General features: G+C 40.1%; 1 protein-coding gene across 3 annotated transcripts in view; it reads right to left on the reverse strand.

Moving 5' to 3' along the window:
• The window catches only part of TFDP2 (transcription factor Dp-2), a 55,432-nt gene that overhangs the window by 20,201 nt on the left and 10,174 nt on the right, over nucleotides 1-25,057 (reverse strand). The window contains exons 2-8 of one of the 3 annotated variants that reach the window (XM_021536946.2): nucleotides 23,979-24,072; nucleotides 18,457-18,523; nucleotides 9,691-9,794; nucleotides 6,475-6,596; nucleotides 4,033-4,080; nucleotides 2,750-2,912; nucleotides 2,080-2,223 (exon numbers count right to left, since the gene is read on the reverse strand). In XM_021536946.2, coding sequence (XP_021392621.1) covers nucleotides 2,080-2,223; nucleotides 2,750-2,912; nucleotides 4,033-4,080; nucleotides 6,475-6,596; nucleotides 9,691-9,794; nucleotides 18,457-18,523; nucleotides 23,979-24,020 — 690 coding nt within the window. In that variant the 5' untranslated portion in view covers nucleotides 24,021-24,072. Of the gene's footprint in view, nucleotides 1-2,079; nucleotides 2,227-2,749; nucleotides 2,913-4,032; nucleotides 4,081-6,474; nucleotides 6,597-9,690; nucleotides 9,795-18,456; nucleotides 18,524-23,978; nucleotides 24,073-25,057 lie in introns of all 3 variants that reach the window. The other 2 variants (XM_021536945.2, XM_021536947.2) reach the window with 2 other exon arrangements.

Raw genomic sequence — 25,057 nt, forward strand, 5'->3', positions numbered from 1 at the left:
CTCCAGTAAGGATTTAATTATCACAAGAGACTACTATGTCCCCCCCCATTCTGCCTCTTTTATCTTGCACTGTGTGCAAATTGGTACCAAATCAAACACTTGCTCAAGGGGATGAATTGGGGTTTTTTTGCTTCTGCCCTCCACTCTTTTGGAATTGTGCATGTCCCACTGTTCTAGCTGCAAGCTACTAGACATAAATATATGGAGGCTGGGCTTCTGATCACCTATATCTTACAGTGACCTCCACTTTTTGTTTGAGACTTGATTAAATTGACAAGACTGCAGCAAGAAAAAGGGGCAGAGGTAACATTTTCTATGGGAGCACAGCTCTTGCAGCAGCTCAGTTACTGCAGGTTGATGTGGCCAAGCTGCTGCAGCTGGGACAGGGCAGAGTTGACCCTGCAGCTGCAGCAATGTGTGGAAATGTCCTCTGGTGCAATGCTTAAGAATTGGACTACTGGGGCTGAAAGGGCTTTTTGCTCATCATCCTCTTTGGTGCCAGCACTGTATTACTGGCTCCCAAAATTAAACTAAACTCTTAAACTCTTAACTCCCAAACTAAACTCTTAAATTACTTTTTCATTCAAGCTCTGAAACTAAATAATGTGGTATTTTAAAAACTTATCTGGCCCAAACTCCTCTATTTTATTTACAAGGTTGCTTTGTGGTGGTTCCCTCCTCACACAATTTAATGTTTAAAATGCATCTTTCAGTTGGCTTTCTGTGCTGGGATCTTAAAACCAGTCAGCAGTACAAACATTCAGGCATGGTTTCTATATAACGAGCTCTTTTGCACTGATTTTTGTACTGGTAATCTTATTACAGATTCACATTGTAAGAACAGTTGCCACTTTATACAGCCTTAAAAGCAAAATTAATTCTGATTTTCACACCATGAAAATACAGCTTTGTTTTACATTCTTTTCTATTATGTCAGAGGAAACAACATTTTTTGAAAAATATGCCTGGCTTCCATTTTGTGCACGTGTAATTAGAGCCTGAAACAGCAAATTGCATATGATTATTGAAGATAAGACAATGAAATTCAAGTTCCATATTTGTAACAATAACCTATACTGAGACAATGCATTCACAGGAATGCATGCAAAATGTAGATTTATCCAGAATTAAAAAAAAAAACAACATCCTGGAGCATAATGATTGAACTCATGCATTCTCCTTGGATGTAATGGAAAAGGACAGTAAAAGATTTTCTCTTACCACATCTAGAAAGACAATTGATGTAAATGACCCTGCACAAAAAGCAGTGTTCTGTACTGCAGAGGCACCCACCCACCTTTTAAGATACCTCATGTTCAAGTGTCACAAACAGAAATGTATTTGCAGACAGCCATTACAGCAGGCTGCAGTAAATACAGTGACTTGTGCTTTTTATTTATAGCACATTTGGCCTGAAGGACAGGCAACATTTGTGCATATAAATTCTGGCATCCCTGCAAAAAACACTGTAACTCTTAGCCTGCTGAAAAAATAATGGAAATAACTGATGAGTAAAACTTCTTGCTTTCTCTGGCAGATCATAACTAGTATTTGACATTCCAGCAGGAATTATGTTTCAGTTTAATTGCCTTTGAATTATATTTCCAAGTATAGATATTAATAGAGAATTGGTCTAATTTTAAATGTAAACAATTTTGTGAGCATAACTGAACCATAAATTCTTTTGACTTTCTTCTGGTTAATTCAAGGTACTACAGACTTTAATCTTAAAAATGATCCCTGATTTAATCAATGACCATTTTTGTAAGGTAAACAGCTCTTTAAAAAACTAAATCTAATGTATACTAAATGAAACTGAACTAAACATATGCAAACATATTTTTTCAGTTTATTCCCAAAACTAAATATAATGTATACTAAATGAAACTGAACTAAGCATACACAAACATATTTTTTCAGTTTATTCCCATATCAAAATTTGTATTTCCATAGTGCACAAGCATCAAAACTAATCAGGTTCAAATTAAGAAAAAAAAAAAATCCCTCTTCTATAAAGAAGAGCAAGTCAATTATCAGAGCATGTGAGTAAAACAGAATTTCCCATGTACCTCCCTTTACCTCTAGGTTCTGACATTCCTGAGCTGAGTTTGTAGGAAGGCCGATCCATCGGATTTCCTTCTTCTCCTTTGAAATGATGTTCATTGCCATCAGGACGTTGAGGGCATCGTAAACTCTCCGTCTAATATTTTTCTGATCATAAGCCTGCTAAGAAAAGAATACAACACTAATTACAACAAGAGAATTGAATTTAAAAAGGAAAAGCAATTTAACACATCCTCCATAGACATGGCTGAAATGTCAAAATGGCAGTTGTGGTCAGAGTGGTGTTAAACCACGATCCTTTTATCTGTGATACCCCTTAGATACCACACGGGCATGTTTGGTTGCAAATGGAAGCTTCAGGCCTTCCTGAAGCATCTCTACAGAAAATTCCATCATGGCAAGTCTGGCACAATTGAAAAGCCTGACAAGACCACATATACAAGAGTAGCCTTTCCTTAAAGTTAATTATTTTGGCAGATTCCTCTATGTTGTTTATAATTTAGAGGGAGTTCAATTCTTCATCTTAATTCTGTATTTTTAGATTTCAAAGGGTAAGTCTTTATATTTGAGAACTAGTTAAGTGAAGGAGAGTATAGACTGTGGCAGGACAGTGCGGAAACAGTATTCCATGATAAAACAGACAAATCTGTATTGGTATGACAAAATTCAACACATATTTGCTTACTGAATCTGTTGCTAGGTGGCTGTTAGAAGTTGTGAATTCTGATACGAGCTCATCAGCGACTTCATTGTATGAAGTTGTTCCTTTACGCTGAACTTTTTCACAAACTTTCATTGAAAAATGTCTCAGACCCTTCCCATTTTTATCTCCTTTCTTGCTTCTCTTACTGAAAGAGAAAAGTATTATTTTAATACATTGAATGTTAATAAGCTACTTTGTTTCACAGCAAAAGGTCTACCTTTTGTAACAGAAATCTGGACTATCAAAATGAACAATAAAAGTTTTGCATCAGTTTCTTGTTTCTTACAAGATGGCAAAAAGAGTGCACTAAAGCCCCTTCCTTGACTATTTCTACATTGGTAGCATTTGAACACATGCTGCTGGGAAGATGCTTAAAAGGGATTTGTAATTAATCTCCAGGTATTCTCACAAAAGAACAACCAGAAAAAAGAGGAAAATCTCCCAGGGTGATTATATACCTGGAAGCCATGTTTATGTGGAGCTCTCATGTGTGTGCCTAAAATAGAAAGGCTCAGACATCCCTATGTAATATACAGCAGGAGATACTAAACTTGGTCATTAGAGGAATTAAGGTGTGTCCATCAAAGAATATATCCACATATATACATCATAGTATATATACATATATACATCTATTCTATGATGTATGCATCATAGAACAGATACAAGGATCTCTTTTGTAGAGAGTAAGTACATGGTTATTGGGTTTTAAGGTGCCAAATTAAGAACTGGCAAACTGTCAGGGTTATTTTCCATTCACCTTCTTCCAGAAAAGCTAATGGTAATGTAATAGATAAAAACAGGAGCAGTTGTTTTTATCACACAAACTAGGTCTGGATGTGTAATTCAATAGAAACCTTTAAAAAGTTCAGCTGTGTTTTTGTTTATTTTTTCTTTTTTTTTTAATTAGTCTCATGGTTTCATTTGATAATGTGTTCCATTGTCAAAGAGACAATGGAGAGCTGCTATTTTACAGAAAAAGGGCTCCAGTCAGCAGTAAAATACTAAATAAACCATTAAAAAAAACAAACAAATAACGGTTTTCAAAATTGTGAATGCATCTAAGAAAATAGAATACAGGTAAAAGAAACAAAAAATAGTAAAAAGGAACACCAGCAGACTAAAAAAACCCCAAGAGAGCTTTGATGTGAAGGAGTGAAAACTGCTGAAAGAGGAACTGGACAGTTATCTTTCTGAAAGGCAAATATTTCTGAAGTAAAGCAGGTATGACTCTATACATAATATACACATTCAGCAACACTCACCTTTCTGAAAAATCTGACTCTATAATTTCTTGAGTCCGTTTTCGCTCCCTAAGACAAGACAATTCAAACTTAAGTTGAAAATAACATTATATCTGTAGACTACTAAAATCACTGTATATGGGGCCTAGCTGGTTCTAGTGTTTGCTGTTACATGTTTACTGAAAGGGAAAAATACAACACACAGAGCTTGACAGAATTTGAGGAAAGGTGTTTAGGACTTGTGGAGGAAGTTGTTGGAGCTCACTGCCAGAAAAATGTTATTCCAAATTTTACCATGCTTTGCCCACAGGAATTGGGGGAAGCCACTTCATCTGGAACTACAGGAAGTGGTGGTGTGAGCTAGATGTGCAAAGTCCATCAAAAAGGAGAAGATGGACTCCTTTGAAAATTCCTATTTAAAATTCTTACATATGTAAGAAAAATGTCTTTAAACAGTGCATAAGGCATATTTTCAAGACAGTGAATGTTTAGGAATCTTTAAACAAAACTCCAGGGTAAAACACTAAACATATTCCTGTTAGAGCTGATGGATACAGAGCTAAAGACAGACTCCGAAGAAGCAGCTGCCACGAATTTTGAACAGCAGCAGCAGTCTGCAATCACTGGCCATTCCTTATTCTCCAGTTTATTCCCCACAGCAAGCAGGAGCTGCTTTTCCAGCCCTACCTTTTCCTTAACCCAAGGCAGGGCCCAAGAGCTGTACTGAGCTGGGAAACGTTGTCTCCCCGTGCTTTCCAAAGCTGGGCTCCCAGCACAGACTTACACAGCTGAACACCTGACAGTGCTGGGAAGAAAGCAAAACAAAAAGGATGGGTTTGAAAACCTGTGCTTGAAAGCCAGCACACTTTGGTTGTGTGATCTCCCTCGGCAGCACCAAAGGGATTTCAGTCCATGGTGCTTAAGTGGAGGCTGAGCAGCTGGGGCTGGGGTCTGCCCTGGGCCAGCAGTGAGCGAGAGCTGTGCCCTGCTCTGCACTCCAGGCTGCCAGAGCCTGTGCTGAGTCCTGCCAGTGAATGTGCTCCTCTCATTTTGGAAATAATTTGGAGTCTGTAAAGTAAACAATGGGTAAAGCAAGCATTCTGAAGTTTCTTCAGCAAGAGCTTGCTACCTCAGTTCAGGAATACCACAGACCTTTCCATAGCTCTGTTCCTCAAGTTAAAATATGGCCTATTGTACGGATTTCTGCATGCATCACTATTGACTGGTCTGTCTGGAGTCATCTTGAGCCTAAAATTATGGATGAAGCAAAAGATAAAGCTCACTGGAAATCCTGTGTATCGACTTGGACAGCACACAAACAGAAGGATGGTGCTGCTTGGTGTTGTTTGATGCATGGCCACAAGGCTGCTCTGGGAATCACCACCACTGGATGACACCTTGGAAAGCAAGGCATGTCGATTCTTTGGTTTAGCAAGCTGTGAGAGACAGTAGAGTTTGTCCCTCTTCTGGGTACTGAAAGAGCACCTGTCTGGCCTCCACATTTCACAAAATGTGCAGGAAAAAAGTGACAACTCCTTTCTCAAATAAAATCAGAACTAAGTGCATTCAAAATGTATTTCAGGAAATGAACACTTAGCAAAAAAAAATCAGCTTAAAAACTGCATGGCTGGGCCTGCAGTTTATTAACTCTCTGGGGAGTAATTGGGAAGTACAGCCTATGACAGACCTTGCTCACAGAGTAAAATGGAGAAAGTCAAGGCACAAACATTGCACTCTCATTTCTGCTCTTTCCTAGATGCTCAATTTCCCACCTTTATTGTTGAAAAGGTAATACTGACATTCATCACTGATTAGAAAAATTAATCTAGATCCAGAAAATATTACTTTTTCAGAGGCAAATCACTACATCTGTTTTGAGACAGCTAAGCTCAGCAGCACTGATATTAAAACAAAATATCAAGAAACACTGTAAAGACCAGATTTAATTAGAAGAGATAAAGAGAGTCATGTTTGGCTGGAGCACCTCAGAACCCTATGAAACTTGTTAATATAGAACAGTAATAAAAATACCACACTGATTATATTCAAAGTTTTCTATTAGGGTTTATTCTTAAATGCCTTTTGAAGTGTTTTTGACAGTCTCTCCCCCTACAGCAGTAGACACCTGCTGCTGTGCTCAACAGCAGTGCTACATAGATATACATACCATGGACTTCTGGAAAAATAAAGGCTTCTTTTAACAGAGTCATTGTGACTCTCCATTTTTACCAAAAAACAGACACTGTCAGAAATCACAATTAAAGCAGACAGTGAAGTGACTGGTGCTTATAATTTGTGTTCACATGCTCCATCAGAAGTGCCTCCCAGTCTGAAAAGCACATGCCATACTCCATTTAGTAGTGCAAGAACGAGAAACTGTAAGTCAGTGAAGATTCAATAGTATAAATAGTGGAAAAGATGAGAAGAGATGCTCAGACATCTTTCAATGAGACTCAGCCTTACCCTGGGACCCAGCCAGAAGCCTCTGTTATGTGTGTCTGTGTGACCATTGTCGGAGCTGCGTTGTACGGACTCCCAATCAGAACACTCCCTGAACTGGTCAGCCTTTGCGGTGTGCTTATGATCTGTAAAATTCAGCAATAAAAACCACAGCTCTAAAGAAAACAGAAGTAATTACAGCCCAAAATTCATACTAAGCTTTGCACTAAGAAAAGTAATAATAATTCTGTACAAGAAGCAGTTGTAAAATACAGAAGAGATGGCATCAGAAGATCTTCATACAGCAAAGCCCTTACAGCACTGCTAGGTTTCCTATTAATTGTACCATACTACAAGAACCAGACAAATTATTCCAAGTAATTCCCAGGTATGGCAGATGGGATCTCTACCTATAGACACCCAATTGTTTTCTCATGAGTACATCTAGGCAACTTCTTTACCAATGTAATCAATACAGCCTTCCCTGTTTCCAGTGGACTTGTCTCTTGTAATTGTCAGTACAAAAGACAATCTGAGCTGCAGGCAAAGCTGCAGTTTCTAGCGTTCACAGGATCCCAAGGCACTCTGGCAACTAATTGTACATACAGAATTCAATGTAAAGTCTTTATGCTATAGATAGAATTTACATTTATGCAAACCTGGTGAAATTGTAGGTACACTGGTTAACACCAAGACATCCAGTCTCAACTTTTAAATCACACCCAAGTTCATTTTTCAAAGTAGGTCACCAGAATAATTTAAATAATATTTTAAAATGAAACATTATTGACAAAGCTAATCTTTAAAATATATCAAATTTAATTATTTTGATTCCATTATGGTAAGATTCATATCAAAGCTTCTTGGACAGTGCATTTTACTCTTATACCTTACCTATTTTTTTTAACTTTGTTTTGCTTTATTTATTAGTGACATTTTGAGTAGTAATTGAATTAAACTTTGTTGTTTCCTTTACTATTTAACTTATCCAACACCTGCGTAAGCATCCCAAGGCACTCTGGTAACTAACTGTTTTAAGTATATGCTGTAAGTATACAGCAGATACATAGTACTGCAAGCGTGTATATATATATATATATATATGCACATATATATATACAAACTACAGATAAGTATACAGCATTTGTTTGGTATCTATCACTATTGTTTAGACAAGTAGCAAAGTGGAACGTGAAGAATTCCCCATTTCCTTAGCTCATTGAGCATTACTACACATTCCCCCCTGGTACCATGTTGTGACTACATACATGCCTTTTTTGTCTTAAAGACATGCATTTATCTCATTTATTGTCTGCAAATGTACAGCTTGACAGAACCAAAGGAAAAGAGAATTTTAGAGGAACCAAACCACAGGTACAGGTTATGTATTTAATGCCTGGTTGATGCTGGAGAACCAAAGGCGCCTGGCTTTACCCGCTGCGGGCAGGAAGGAAGGGTCGCTCCTGTCACCTGCGTGCTGCTGCGGCTGGGGCAGGAAGGTGCCCGGGCAGGTTCGTGCTCGGGGCTGGTGAAGGAGCGCGGCGGCGGCCGCCGGCGCCAGCGGCCCGGGGCGAGGGAGGGCCCGGCCCGGGGCGAGGGAGAGCCCGGCCCGGCCCGGGGCGAGGGAGAGCCCGGCCCGGGGCGAGGCAGAGCCCGGCCCGGGGCGAGGCAGAGCCCGGCCCGGGGCACGGGAGAGCCCGGCCCGGCCCGGGGCGAGGGAGAGCCCGGCCCGGGGCGCGGGAGGGCCCGGCCCGGGGCGCGGGAGGGCCCGGCCCGGGGCGCGGGAGGGCCCGGCCCGGCCCGGCCCGGGGCGAGGCAGAGCCCGGCCCGGGGCGCGGGAGAGCCGAGCCCGGCCCGGCCCGGGCCGCGCCGCCGCCCAGCGGCAGCCGCCCGCTCCTGCGGCCTCTGCGCTGCTCCGAAGGAGCCGCGGCGGCCCCGGGGCCTGGAACCGCAGCGCGGAAAGAAACCGAAATAAATAAATTAAGCAAGCAGGGGGCTGCTGACACAGGCAGATGCTGAGGGAGCGCTACCATTGCCTCTCGTAAACATTCGCTCTTAAACAGCCTGGCACAACACAGCTGTATGCTGGGTGTCTTAGAAAGTCTGCGTTAATGGCTATTTATTAAGAAAACGTTTCCTAAGTATAGATCTATCCTTGCAAAGCAGCAAAATAAAAAATTAACAAAAAGAAGAATAAAAATGGTGTGTCTCACATCACGCAGTACCTTTTGCAACTTCTACCTGCTATAGAACCTCAACTTCAAGCAGGGCTCACTGAAACCAAAAGCAGGGCTTGAGAAGTCAGTCATAAGAACAGGAACTGCATTAAGTGAGTGCTCTCCCTGTTGTGGGCTATTTATTGCACTGTCAGGACACATCCTCAGAGGCAGATCTGTTCCAGTGCAGTGCCACAGGGCTCAGGCCACAGTGAGACAGACATCAGCACTGACGTACTGAGCTGCTCCTGGCAGGCAGCCCCTGGCCAGTGCTGGGGGCAGAGCTCTGTGAGCAGGGCATGCCACAGGGGTGGCTGCGATGTGTGTGCCCCTCTGCCCAGCTGGGACAAACCCCACATTGAACAGCAGACACTACTCGGGTGAAAAAGGCTCAACACCATTTTTATGAAACACATCAAATAGTTCTGTACTCAGGCTAAGTGCTTGGCAAGGAGGTATCATGTTACCAGAAACTGTTCACAGTCTTTATTGTCATACTGTTTAGCTCTCTGACCACCAGAAAAATCTAAATTTTTTCTCAAAACTAGATCAAAAATCCCTGGAACATCAATATACACATACAATTATCATGGACAGGAAAAAAGAGCTTTAAGAAGAGTAGTTCTAACAAGTCTAGAATTCCTACCAACACATCAAAGACATTCTCTGACAATGCTGGATATTTACTGGTGAGAACATGACTTAAAACATTCAAAGAGTACCAAGTAATGAGGGTTCTTTCTTAATACACTTGTGAGCAATAGTTAAAAGTGTCAGCTGGTAAAACTGTTTCAATTTCCACCCAAAGACAGGTACCTCCTAAGGGCACATACAAGAGCATTGCTGGGAGTGGCAGCTCCGGCATGCCAGGCCTGCTGTGCCCCAGGTCACCACCCTCCCATCCACGTGAGGCACTTTGTGGCTGAGGCAGGAAGAAGCAAGTTCCTCTCGTGTTCCTGTCTTACACCCCCAGGAAGTCACAGCCAGTTGCACAAGCTGGCAATACTGGGGTTGCAAAACTTACCATTTGGGGTCCAACATTCACGTTGATTGGTCCCAAGGTTTTTGGCAAAATTTTAGTCGGAGAGTTGGTGCTGGAAACTGGCAATGCGATTACTGAAATATTGCCTAAAAAGAATGGTAAAAGGAGAATTTTAAATTCGTTCCTTAGTAACCTGTGAAAAATGCTGTGGCAAATTCTCACACCACTCTAACGCTTTGGAATCAGGCTGGCTTTGTTTCATTCGCTATGAACACCCCCTGAGGTAACCTCCAGACCTCTCAGCAGATGTGACAAGGACACCTCACAAAACTACACCTTCACTACATTACTTTTAAAATGACATGTATTTTATTTCCAGAAGCAATTTATTCTTGCTTAAGACAAAGCACACACAGCCTGATATTCCTCAGCATTAGAAGTGAAAATTAATGAGAATACTTCTAAAATAAGCCAACGTACAAATCCTAATAATGTACATACAATCATAATCACATGTACAAAATATGCATCCATAAACCTTCAAAGCCTTAACTATTCCTCATCTGACTGTCCCAGAGTGTTCCACAGCCATTGCTGATGTAAGCCAACCATAGCCTGCACTGTACAGATGGAGTAAGTGATGCCTTTACAACTCACCTAAAGTCACAGACCAGGTAGCTGGATGTCACAATAAAATCTCGCATGCCATCTCTAGTGCAGGGTGTTCTCATCCCAAGATATTTATCATCTCTGTGACCCCAAACTGCTTATGGATCTAAATCATCCTGCCTTCCACAGAGAAGGGCAGCTCTGTGCTGAGAGCCCAAAAATACTGCTGGCTCATTCTCTCTCCCAAATTGCAACTTGTATCTCGATTATTGAGAATCAATGTTCAAATCAAAACTGTTGCAGCACCACTTCGACCCCTTGGGTGTTCAAACCGTTGTGCACAAGCCTCTCAAAGCCCTGAGCACATCAGCTTATCCAGACTGCCACTGTGGTGGCAGCAGCTTTTCCCTGTGACAGCATCAAAGGAGGGCTGGGAACTGATCAATCAAACAGCAGCCCCCGTTCCTACACACAGCCTGATGCAGCAAGGGGAGGGATGGATCTGAGGCACAACCAAATAGAAGGAAGAGCTGCCACTGCCTGGTAATCCAGTCAGCCTGGCTCTAGGCCAGGCTCTAGCCTGGCTCCTGTCATGAGGACAAGGATAGGTTCCTGGAGAGCTCCTAATGTTCTCTGGCGCTGCAGACAGCAGCTGAAGGCATCTGAGGTGACAGGTCCCTTCAGAGCAGCACAGGCACCACCCTCCTCCCACAGGAGCCAGCCAACACTCAGCTTAGCCCACATGGCCCAAGCTGACTCAGTGGTGTTACACATCCCTGCTCCCCCCTGTCTTTTCTCACATCACCTGTTCACCTCCACTGCCCAATTTTCTTTTCTCACTTGGTCCTGAATCATGGTCTCTTTTTTTACATTTTTTTAAGCATACCTATGTTTTCCATTAGGTTACTGAAAAATTATAAATTCAACAAAGTAACTTCTCTGCAACCAGAAGCAACACAACTGAGAGGGAAAAGGATCTTCTGCAGTTACAGCACAAACGTAGAGAAGATGTAGATTTATGCAAAGTCTCACCTTCATAAGTAATATTCAATAGATATATGAGAAATACAAGCAAATTGAGACTAGGATGTTCTAATGTTCTATGTAGATTCTTTTGGCATCTGGAGTAATACTACTTAATATTAATTTTCCAAAAGGCAAATCTGTATCCGAAAACATTTTCAGAAGCAGCTTGCATCTCTACTCAATAACATGAATAAATTCAGTCATGTAACTCACCTAGAAAAACAAATATAAACCTCCCACACTTGCAAACCCCCAGTAAATCTCTGCTCTGTTATGAAACATCTTTTGTGAGGTAGTGCCAGAGCAGAAGACAGTAAGTAATTCATGATTTACATACACTGTGTTCCCATGCTGAGCTCAAAATAGTTCTCTCACTTGTCAGTTTTACTTTTGCTAGAGGATTTTGTCCAGGATTTCCCAAGCTGTGCCAGCATATTCCATCAAAACCTAGTCTCTCCCCTCATTCCAGGCTGTTGCCATCAATGTCGTGTCACTTCCCAATACTGCTGTAGAAATTTTCCTCTTTTCTACTGCAACTGAAACTTTTGACCCCACTACCTCCAAGATCAGCTCTCATACTATTTCTCCTTGTCCCTTGTCTTACCAGGGAAAAGAAATAAATTATTTCTCTGGTGTAGACAGCGTAAGGTCACATGGCCAAGTGCAGTAAAATGGCACAATGTGGGTTTTGGCTCCCAGCTCTTTCACCACAGAGCTGCCTCCAGCTGCACTTCCCAGCCTGCAGGAGGCACGGGGCTGTCACATTTGTCCGTGCCACAGTGGCCAGTGGGGCTCACAGCACTGGGCAATGCACACGGCCACCCGCCACACCCAGCACTGGGCACAGCTCGTTCCCTTCTCATGCGCCACGCAGACTGGGATCCACGGGATCTTTGGGATCCAGCTGCACCTGTGACTGCTTTGAACTTCTGCATGGATGTACTTCCCTCACACAACATGCAGACCCATGGCCAAAGCCACACAAACCCACCAGATCTACTGAGCAGCACAGGGAAAGCCACTAATAAACCACTAATTAGCAGCTACTGCTGCACTGCGCCTTCATTTACAAGGCTCCTTGGAAAATGGAACATTGGCATCATTGGGGTAACTTCAGTAAATACAAGGGTCATTCAAATGACCTGATCTTGATTTTAAAAAGACATTTGCTTACATATGGTGTGTGTTTAAATGTCTTTTTGGCCAGAGTTACTGTCAATAAAAAAGATTTTCATCTTCTAATCCCTATGCAAATCCCTCATTTGGCAGCAGTACTATCAATCTTAAGAGTTGACCAAGTTTTCAAAGAAATGTTTCCCTGCCCTTGTTCTTACTTCTAATTTTCTTTATTGGCAAATATAAATATGTGGATGTCTAGATTTTAAAATACAGATAGGATGAAAAAGAACAAGTTTGTTTTTATAAGTGAGGTATTTCTTATCCACAGTGGCCAGAAAGAAAGAACAGCCAAATTCTTCACAGTAATAGGTTGCTTTTTGTGTTTGTTAGCAGTTGAAAAAATAGTAAACAAAGTTTTATCAATTACAAATAAAATATTCCTCCCTACCATTTTCTTTTTTTCTAAATAGTATCATGATCTAGATACTCATGTAACCTCAATTGCTTCAAATATTATTATTATATCATTATATTATTATATTTAGGAGGAAGTAGATGTGACAAATCATTCAACAGATTTCAGTATTCAACTGAAAGCAGAAATATCATCAAAATAACTATATATACTATCACAAAGCAACTGCAAAGGCTTTAAACATGACCAAATTCTAAATAAATGCCAAGTCTTAATAACACCCATCATTTGGGGACAAAAAAGATTACACTGATTTATGTCCTGGGGCACAAGAGCAGTGAGTACAGCGATAAGCTGAACACAATGAGACCCATCAGTCTTGAGTCACGGTAATCTCACTGCATGGATGGAAAAGGTCAGCACAGATGGATCAAAATGGAATGATTTGTATAATAATACTCAATTCTTATATAATGTTTCTCAGCAGTACTTTCAAGGCACAAAGGAGGTCGGTGTCATTATTCCCATTTACCTATGGAAAACCAAGCACATGGGAAAGAAACATTCTTAAAACTCTCATAGGGAGGCTTTAACTGCAATACACAGAGAGCCATCCCAAAGTGAGCCTCCTTAGCACTGAAGCAAATTCAGAATAAGAATCTGCCAGTGGATATATATATATATATATATATATGTTTGTCTCAGAACAAAAGCACTTTGCTTCTACACAAATTATTTTTCCATCCTTCAATTACCACTATCGTGGCTTCTCAGGGAGAGAAACCAGTTGCTATAATTTCATATTTTAAAAAAACATCATTGCTACATAACTATTATTCTTCCTGGCATTTGTGCAATAATTTTACTGGCGCACAAAAAGAAAAAATCAATACAAATGATCTTCAGCTTCAAGCAGTCACAGATAAAGTTATTAATGTTTACGTACATGTGTGCTCACATGCACACACAAAGCAGTTCACCAAACTCATTCTAAATCATGTGCCACCCTAAATAGCCTAATTTCACATAAATAACATGCACTCCTATACAAATACAAAGCTAAAGAGGTTTTAGTGATTCTTTTTCCTGTATAACTAAATCTGTTAGGTCTGCACATTAGTTGCAAAGATAATCAGAAACAATGTCAACTGCAGAATCTATAGAATCTGTCACAGCCAGTTTGAAGGAGACCATGGCTGATGGGGAGCACAGCCCAACCAGCTGGGGTTATACACAAAGCATACATCAACAAAAAAACCATTGAATTTTCAAACAAAACACCAGGCAAGTGTTGGTAATTTGGATTTCATATTCACAGCTCTGAACAAATGTCCACTTTTTAAAAGTGTCTCAAGGAACAGCCATTTTTAATAATACAGCCTACAGCTTGACAATGATGGCAAAAACCCCAGCTCAGAGCTGTGAGATATCAGCATCCCATTAGGATATTTTGGAATAACATATGTGATGTGTCCTCAGGCTCCTCTATTACACTAAGACAGTAAATGTACTTACCTCCAAGATCAGTAGGATAAAAGAAAAATTATTATCACATTATTAGTACACAAGTACTTTTCTTGGTACAATTCTTCATTTGCGCATTGCACAAAATTACCAGGCTACAAACCTAACTTTAAAAATTCCATAGAGATGAAATCAAAGAAATCTGTAGAAAAGAAAAAATAAAATGGGGCAGACAGTTTTTCAATGTACTTCAGGCTTACACTGAGCAGTACAATTTCAGTCTTTTACTGTTCAATTTGAGACAAATCTATAGGAGTTAACAGCTGTATGAATCTGAAAGTACCAGGCACAGGCCTGCAGGATAACTGCTGCTGATGTCTTGGTCATTTTAGCAGTTCTCTTCAAGCATACAATGAAGTACTTCTCTTACAGCAGCCCTGTGCACTAAGTTTTTCAAACACCAGCCATGTTAAGACTTAGTAAACGATAGGTACTGTGTAATACAAAGATGCATTGAAACGAGGTTCATTGCAAAGTTGTATCAGAAGTGAAGATTCCCACCCAAAGCAGGCTCTCTACAATTATGATAAGATTAATGGTTCCTCCCTCATGGAGCCTGTAGCAAGACTGGTGCTCTGTGGCTGGACTCCCTTTTCCCTCCACAGTAGTAAACAAAGAACAACATGTAAACTCATAGGAACTGGGAATACAGTAACAAAGAAGTATTAACTAAGGACAGCAAGATTCCTCAAAACCTTTGTATGAGTCTGCATCACATATTTTAAGTTAAGAATCCTGTACCTATGGCCCCAGGAGCAGCAGATGTGCCCAGTCCCACTCGTCCCGTGGCAGCCTCTCCTTCCCCTGGGCATGGGGTGCCCTGGCATCCAGCCAGTGCCCAGGCTTTGGCCGGTGCTCTTTTCCATTCAGTATCCCAAGTATATTCATTTACTAAACAATGAGAATCAGAGACATTTTTTTTTTCTGTCTGGGAATATTAAAATGCAGGTCTCCTACAGGAACAATTTCAATCATTAGTAATTTCAGGTAAGGAAGTGAAGCATGGCCAGTGCAGCTCAGCCTGTCACAGCTGGACAATTTTGACTGCAACAATAAGAATCTACTGTGTCACAGACCATGTGAAAAGGACTTTTAGAAAGGAGATATCCTGACTGTGCTGCATGGGCTACTAAAATATTTTACCCAGTGGTGGTCCTCACACAAGCAGTCCCTGGCATTAGCTGAGTACCATGGCCATCAGTCAAAAGCCATCTGCATGTAGCATTCCCTCTCAGATCCAAGGAGTGCTCATTTCAAGCAGAAGAAAGCTCCAAATGGAGGGGCTTTTAACCAAAAGAGCCTGTTACCTATGAGATAAAGGCAACACATGTAGGGAAGTGAATTGTCTGTTGAACTAGAACTGTTCAGAAAACAAAGTGAACAATATTTGAGTTAATGTGCTGCTGAGCACTGTGAAATTTCTTCTAGGCACATGTAAGAAAAAAATCTGGTTCCCTTCATAATTAGGCAGGAAGTATTTTTATGAGGATTACAAATTTGGATGTATATGCTTTGATTCTGCAATCCTCACATTTAGAACATCAAATTCCCTAGTCAATTTGCATTGCATTTAGATACACTGGGTATTAGAAATTATTTTTTGCCCTATACATCATCTACACGAGGAATAAAGACATAAATACTGAAAGTATTCTAAAAAGCCTGAATGTGAAAAAGCTGCATCAGCAAGATGACCATATTCACTAAAAAACACAGGAAACAAGTTAGAATAAGAAAACTGAACCCCCAAATAAACCAAACAACCTGCCAATCTAGTTAGAAACATTAATTCAGATTTAAAAATCAGCAAAAGTGACACAGCAGCACTCTAACACAGATCAGATTGCAATACATAAGCAGTCTGTGAACATTAACTTCTCCTGTAGCAAAATATACCAGGAAAACACCCAGAGGCTGTGCATGGGCTCTAAAGGTAAAGGACACTAAAGGTAATGGTGGGAAAGATGAATGGAGCATGATCAAACAAACAATGCAATGGCAGCACCAGAGTTACTCCCCAAGATGGTTCAGGGGAAAAACTAGCAGGGAAAGGAGATTTTGAAAAATGAGCCTGTGAATGGAAGAAAAGCAGAGAAATACATTTTGAAGTGCAAGGGTCACGTGATCAGTTATTTTGATTAGGCATTTTCAGTGAGAAAAAGGCAGAAAGTTTCCCCAGCACAACGATTATCTGTGGTGGTAAGGCTGAGGAAGGAGACTGCAGTGTCTGTGTGAGCACAGGAACAGCAACAGCTGACCTGGTGTAGCATCCTCAGAAAGCCAGGCTGCTGTCACCAGGCAAAGGGACAGGGCCATGGCTCACCCAGAGCAGAACAGCATTTTTCAAAATTAGACCCAGTAAACCTAAAATTTCACAACAGATTTCATGGTAAAATAAAAGATGAGGGCTTATTAATAAAAAGGAAGACATTTTGCAAGGAATTTTCTATGTGCTCAAGTTTCAGCATGGGAATCTGAAGTGTTCCATTAATGCAATACTGTTTGTGCTAGAGGCAAATAACAAAAACACACCACAATTATCTTTCTGGAAAGAAAAGAAAAATGTAACTGTTTTTTAACCAAAAATTTCTAGTCCCTGAAATCTGATGCTTTCAAGAAGGTCTTCATTAGAGCAAATGGCCTCTCTCCTTTGTTTTTGAGCATATCATATATCCATCATGCCACAGTCTAAGGGTACTAAGGAGGCACATTATAAATAGGCCCAGATATGTAGCAGTAAATTGCCTTTATTTTTATTATAGTAAATTATTTAATTTAAATAATGTATATTAAAAAAAACCCAACAAACAAACCAAACTGCCTTCACTAGGAAGATCACAAAGCCCTGTTAAGAGTCAGTGGATCTGAATGCCTGTTTGGAGTCTTTGCCCCCTCCATAATTTCCAGAGTTCAACAGTGGACATGCTAAAAGAACTAAAGGATATTTTAAACTGAAAGCAAGGGACAGCTTAGATACTGGCTGTATCTGTACAAGTTTCCCCAGCTTTTATGGAATATTTGATGTTCTAAGAAGAGTAATCCATTGTGAACAAAATGTTTTATTTCAATAGAGATGGCAACAATTTCTAATTATACCTCAAGGTTAAAAATAAAAGTCATTAGATGATAACATTTTGTAAAATATACAAAAATTGAGATAATGATGCAACCATCATCCCAAAAGCAAAATCTGATAAAGAGTGGGATATGGGTCACTGGGACATTCCTAACAGTAATGACCAATACTTTATAAAGTTATTCCATTATTTTCTGGATAAATCAATTGCTTGTTTCAGAAATTATTTGAAAATCTTGCACTTAGTCTTTTTCCCTAGCATCACAACACACTAATCACAAAACAATGAAGCACAATGTGCAATAAATAATTCTAAGCCTCCACCCATTTGTCACATTCTGCACAGTTTAGAAAATTAGGAAGATACTGTAGCTCCAGCCATTTTCTCTTTAGCTGTCTCATTTTTTCAGTCTCTTAGGTTTGATGGCATCAGCCAAAAATCAACCTTCCTGTTACTACATGCATTTGATTATTGCAGTGGATAACAGCAAACCAGTATTTACTTAAAAAGGTTGATTGAAATGTTTCCTGGTCTGCAAATCCTTGAGTTTTCTAATATAGATAAGGGTTTATTTTACTGGAATACCATAGCTGTTATGACTGATCATAAATTGGTTTTGACTCCAAAGTGATTAATCTAGAAGTGCTAAGATAAAACAGGACAGGACAAAACATTATTATTGTAAATTATGCAGAACATTTAGAAAGAAGTATGACATCATGCTTAGCCTTCTCTGTCATTCTGACTACAACAGAAACAGGGAACTTTAAGGAAATTCAGCATATTATTCACCATCAAGGAATGAAAAAAAGGGCTTATGTTAGCCTCTTATTATTTTTATCACACCTTCTTTTCCCCTCTGAAATTCTGAAGGCCTTCCCATCTTTGCTGCTGACACTTACATGTTGGTATTAAACAACTACCAGTGGGGATGTATGAAATATATTTTGAACATTTAAATTCTGAGTATCCCAAACGTGAATCAATCATATGCAGTGAAATAAGTCTTAATGTATATATGGAATAGAATTCTCTTACCTTTTGTTGGACTCTGGTTCTGATCTATAAATCCTTTCAAGTCTCCATTTGTGGAAGTCACACCAACCTGAATGAAACATTTTTGAAGTCTTAAAATATGATAAACCTTTCTATGTTTTCTAATATGCAACTAATAATATTATGAAAGCAACTTTCTGCATTATGAAACATCACAATCCTATGGACAGCAGAGTCTAACAAGAGTAGGAGACTCAAGGCAAGGTATCCAGGACATTTGGAAACTCTACTTTTAACTAAGTTGCTACCTAAAAAACACCCTGAATTTTCTGACTCTGTACTACATATGACCCAAGCAGCCCGTTCTGGCTGTTATGGTGTAAAGCACCATCCCCTCCATGTCAAAGGGAGCAGCTGCCACCAATAACACAGCAGAAATCTGCCCATGTCCAATTGCCTCAGTACTAAGCTGCACAGTCTAGAGGTTTGAGATGTGACTATTGATGCATTCTAAATACATTCCCTAGTCCTCAGAGATACCCTCAGTAAATCGGTGTAAGTTACTGGAGACACGGAAAACTTAAATCTTATACAGAATAGTGCAACTCAGACTTTGGCATGCACAAAAAGCATAGGAATGTGTAGTTTGTACAGAAAAATACAAGATCACAGCTCCTGGATGAGGAAGGGAAGAAATGAGAAGTCCGTCATATCCCAGCCTTTTTAAAATATTACAAAATTTGAGTACTTCTGTAAATCATTGGGGCAATGTGTTCCACTATCCAAGTTAAAAGAAGGTAATCATATGATGAAGGATCAAACATTTTGCTTTATTTTACAGCTGTATGTAGCAATAATGGAACCTATGCTAGGGCCACTTGAAGAATTTCAATACACTCCAGTTGGAGCATCATTTAATTTTAGATAAATTAACTAAAATAAACTACACAAGACAAAAGAATACCTACTATAAGCATTCCATCTCTCAGTTCTGATTAGAGACCTTGTATTCAGGAAATAATTTTTGTAGGGGAAAATCTGCACACAGCATTGTGACAGACTCTTGAAAATACTTCTACTAAGATATTTGTTTCCCCATCAGGAGGCACGTAAGAAGTGTTTCTGCACTACTCTGATTGTAGAACACTGCCCAGATGAGCTCAGTTATGTGCTCCCATAAACAAGCCCTTCGAGATGCTCGGTACAGTCCTCAGTTTATCTCAGACACTGTCACTATGGGCCGGCTCTTTCCTGCCCTTCCTGGCACACCCAGATCCTCCTACACTGGCAGCCTCGGGCTGTTGTGGTGCCCGCAGAGGCTGTGTCCAAAGAGGCTGTCCTAGTTTCCCTCCCGTTCCCGGGCTGTCTCCCAGCAGGTGGCACCGGTGCAGCAGCGATGCAGCAGAGCCCTAGCAGGAACGCCCGGGTTGGAGCAGGGCAAAGGGAGGAAGACACAAAACCGAACCAAAAGGTCTCCTTAGCACCTCAGGTTTGGTAGCAGATCCCCACAGAAAGGAGCAGCACTCCAGAGCTCTTGTGCGTGGGCACAAGGAAGGCACAGGAGGCCGCTGAGGTTGTGCTCCTGAGATTCAAGCAGAGGCCGGCACAGCTGGGAGCTGCACAGGGCAAAGCGCTGCAAGGCCCCGCCAGGGGAAGGGGCTGCACTGCTGCCTCACCCCTCTGCTGCCTTCACACAAACAAGTGACAGCTTCTCCCAGGACCCCTGCCTGCCTCTGCAGCAACTGGAACACAAATGGGAAACATTTTCAATCCAGGGAAAGAATAGGGGTCCACAGGGATAAATGTTAGATTACGGGCCTGAACTCATTTCAAGAGAAGGGGTTACGAGGAACATCTTTAAAGACAGCATTGAAATTTGTTCACAATTGAACATTCAGCTCTAGATCTACAAATGTACATTTCCCTGTTAATTCAGATCAGTGTTTTAATCAAACACTGACGATGATGTACATATACAGTGTCAGAATGAAAATTCAAACTTCTACATTTAATTCTCTGAAAGATTTAGAAGGAAATGCAACAAAGTACTTGACAGAGTTTTTGGTGTGCATTTGTACTTCAGTGATCCAAATGACACAAAATCACAGAAATACGTTGTTTTCATTACAATGATCATAGTAGCACATTTATAAAGGGCAGCATTTTTCTCAATTTTATAATCCTTGTATCTAAGTTCAGAAGAGCTTCAAAACAAACTTGTTCAAAATAAATTTCATGAGAACTGAAGTGAGAAATGTGGCAGATCTAAAGGAATTTGTTTCTCCTGCAGAAGAATGATCCTAAGTCCTCAGAAGAAGCAATGTGTGATGTAACATTACAATCCTGCTGCACAGTAAGACCTTTATAGGATTCCATTTCAGTGTTCAAGAGGTCCCAGGCCATGTTGTTATCTGAGACAGACCATGCACTGCTTTTGGGAATCTTGTACTGTAACAACTCCTAAGCTGAAAACAGTAAACAGTCCAACGCTTAACTGGTACCATTTGTTAACTTTCTGTACTGCTCCTGTGATATTTCTACTTTATAACACTGGCCCAGAGTGTCTGGATCACTGGGCATGGAAGGAGCTGGAGTCCTGCTTCTGTTCTGGGCAGCACAAGGAATCCAGCCATGATGGAAGATGAAGAAAGGACTTGGCAGGCCTTTGCATACTACTAAATATCTTAGAGGTTTGTTTGCCTTTCCTGTTAGGTGACTAAGTTTCCAAACAGGGTGAGGGGGAACAAAGCGTCACAGCCAGAGTCTTGGATGGGGCCAACTGCCACGAGCAGCTCTTGTAGCTTGCCTTGTAGCCCAGCCCTCTCTACTGCTTGGCTGGGCAAGTCTCTGTGACCACCCTCAGCAGTTAAACTTTCTTCCATGCTGACATGTGAAAGAGATATCACAGCCATTTAACTGACCTTATCTATGGCAAGACAGCCACCCTCTGAGAAGCACTGACAAATAACTTCACAATCAAAACTAAAAGTCTTTTTCAAAAAACTTCCTGAAGTTATATCACTCATTTGTTTGATTAAACTAAACTAAAAATAAATTTACCATGAGTATTTGCTCTTTTATTTCTCCATTTGTTAATACTGTTTTGGTGTCTTTTTACCTGAAGGACTGATGGGAAAGGAGATACAAAACAGGCAAGAAAAAAAGCCCACATTTTCTCATCTAAGTAAAGAATGAAATAACACAGTTGAACAGAGTGATTTGAATTACATCTGGGTAATATATATGGTAAGCACATAAACATCTCTTTTCCAAGAGAACCTGTAACTTTTATTCAACATTTTATTATTCATGGGGAAGGTTTTTCATCTTGCACACACATTCAATCTACAGGAACATTCTGGCACGTGCCTGAAGCACAAGCTGCCTTGGACAGAAGATTGTTCAACACAGCCTTTTGCAAGGTGGAAAGCTCTTCCTGCCCCAGCTCACTGCACGGAGTCAACAGGAGCACAGACACGCCCAGCTGAGGGGCAGTGACTGCAGAATGCAGAGGTGGCAGCTTCCTGCTGTGCACGTTTGACAGAAGGTACGTGCCATTCAAATGTTTCCTGGAAGATGCCCAAATTCCAGTACTTTAAAATTTCCTTTCCTTGATGCTTCAACATAAAGGAGTATGATGGAAGAAGTACTCTCATAGGGAAGCTCTCTCCCTCAACTCAACTGTGCAGATCACTAAACCATTTCTGACACTGTAACAAATACTAACATTACATTTGTTTTGTGCTGCAGAAATCCCCAGGCATATATAGAATCTAAACCCTGCAACTCTGCAAATTCAGAAGCATTGTGGCCTTCTAACAGCACCAGGAAATACCAGGGCTGACACTGTTCTGAGTAACCAGAGCAATTCAGAGTAACCAAGGTTGGGTAAACCCTAAGAAGTGCTACCAATGACACAAAGCATATGACCACTACATAAACAAGTAAACATGAAAACTGAGTCCTATATTCACCTGCACCACAGTAGCTCATTTTTTCAAAAAAATAAACCCATAAATATTAGGTATCTGACTAGGTTTGCATGATTTTGACATGCAAAATTTCAAAGCATGCATATCAATAAAATATTTATTCTCTAAAGTAACCACAGCATTGTGCTGAAGTAAACAACATAAGCTTATTTCTATATTCAGAACAAGAGTAGGTTACCCAGACTGAATGCCACGCCTGTTCTCAGAGAATTTCAAAACCCAAAGCCCTGATGGAGCCCTGAACAAAGCACCAAGCAACTGGGTTCCAGTGTCAAAGAGCTTTACACAAAACACCGGAGTATACGGTCTCCTGAAATCCCTTCCAGCCCCTGCCACTCTGTGACTATTACACGGCACTCCATGGATTTTATTGGGATTGGTATTTATCCTTTGATTGCATCAAACAAATTGTCAAAGCCACAAATGACCTGGGATTTATGCAGTTGTCCCACATACATAAGTAGAATTACTTATTTGTACTAGAGTTGAATATGACCTATGAAACAATAAGCAAAGGACTTTGAATATACACATCCGTTGACTTTATGTCTTGGTAAGCTTGAATCAAAAAATGAGATATAAGACACCTCAACGCCTGGAACTACACACCAAATGAAGTTATTAATAAAGTCGACAGAAATTTCCAATACTTGAGAATTAATTTAACTGGCACCAATCTAACCCAAGCCAATATGCACAAAAGTTTTTGCAGTTACTGAACAGAGCACCTGCTAGGCTACCTGCACTTTCATTGTGGGGCACTTCTTTGGTGGTGTTGGTTCCTAAATCCACTCAGATTCAACTAGAATGCAGGATGCCCTGTCAAAGGCAGTCAACAGGCAAATTGCCCAGGGCCCAAAGTCATACCCAATTCACTGATCACCAGGATTAATCAGAACTGTTCTCTATACAAGCTGTGTACCTCAGGAAGCACAGCTAATTAGGCAGAAAATTAAGGTCAGGATGTTAAGACTCAGAACTCAGGATAAAGGAGTCAAATATAGAGTCCTGAGATACCACTACAGGCTGGGTAATGAGCAAGCAAAGGAATGAGAAGGTCGTCAGCCTTCTAGACACCAAGAGTGTTGGAAACTCTGGAAACCAAGAGTGCTACCAACATTACCCAAAAAAAATGCAGTCTATTTTTTCTTGAGATCTGAGACTCAGACTCAGTAGTAGGATTTTACAGACATGCAAAGGTGAGAAGATTCAACAAAATGTGCAGCTTTCACACAAGTTTGAAGAAATCAAAGAATCACAGAATATCTCAAATTGGAAGGGACCTGAATGGAGCAATATGAAAACAGCATAAATCACTGTCTCAGTTATCAATCTGACCCACAGCTGAGTAAACTCCACATGCTTAAAGAGCTTTTAACCAGGATAAATTTATCAAAATACTGCAGAAGATGATAGGGGTCACATTTGTGGTATACAAAAATCAGATAAGATTTCTAAATTTTAAGGCCTTTGTGATTGATTTCTTATATTTGTCCACACAATTCTGACAGTCAGCAGTGACTGGCAGAATGCCAATATAAAAGGTAATACATGTTGAAGAGTTATACTTACATTTTTTGCCGTCATGTCAGACAGTATTGCTTTATATTTCATAAAGCCATAAGAGATCCCTTTTCATCTTCACAGAATCTTTAAAATGAACATCCTGTAAGACAGTTAATGAAATATCTTAGTTGAAATCCAAGCTTCTGATAAACCTGACAATAGTCAGGTTCTGCAGAGATACTAAGAATATTCATTGATTGGAATAGGCAGAGATTAAATCCTATATATAAAGGCCCAATTTACATAAAGCCCTGACTACATTAATATGTTGGCAAACCACATTTTATCATTACTAAATTTTTGTAATTAAAACAATGCAATTTTTCCATTTAATGCAGACTGGCTTTAAAAACGGAAGTGAATTACTTCTCTCCACTGTCTCTTTAGCCAACAACAGAGTAGGCTTTTAATGAAATGTATATATACAGAAAACAGAATTCAGAATTTTTAGGAAACATGCAAGAAAAAAACAATTCAGATCTAACTCATCTTTTAAATAATTTCATGTTTTTTTATTAAACCTGTGTAGTTAGAATTATAATATTAGAATTCCAGGAAAATACAAAAATTTTGGTATACCAAAAAGTAGTATAAAGTGATTTATTTTTTTTTAATGAAAGCTTCCAGAAGCCTTATAGAAAACAGAAGAAAAGTTACAAATCAATGCCGTCAGCGAAAACTATTTTAAAGGTAGAATTAACTTGACAAAGTGTTTAGGTACCTTGAAAAGTACTTTGTAAGTATTACTTACAGTTTAAAAATGGACTACAAAAGACATTTGAATTGCATTTGGATGAATAAGAGAGAGAGAGAAATGTTCATACTTTGAAGCGTGGAATCAATTCAGTAAAATTAGAAAGATACCTAAACTATTTGTCAAAGAAGAGTCATGACCATCAATAGCAGAACTCACCAGTTACAAAAGTAGAGTGCAATTCATGCCATTTTCTCTGTATTTTAACCTGTGTCAAGTTTGAGAATATGCCAGGGGTTTTTCAGTAGTGTGTGCACTAATGAGGAACTCTACCATCACATCCTATCACTGCTTTAGTAGTTTTGGATAACCCAGGAGAATTTTAAATTCT

The sequence above is a fragment of the Lonchura striata genome, chromosome 10, assembly GCF_046129695.1.
Source record: "Lonchura striata isolate bLonStr1 chromosome 10, bLonStr1.mat, whole genome shotgun sequence".
In the NCBI taxonomy this organism is placed as follows: Eukaryota; Metazoa; Chordata; class Aves; order Passeriformes; family Estrildidae; genus Lonchura; species Lonchura striata.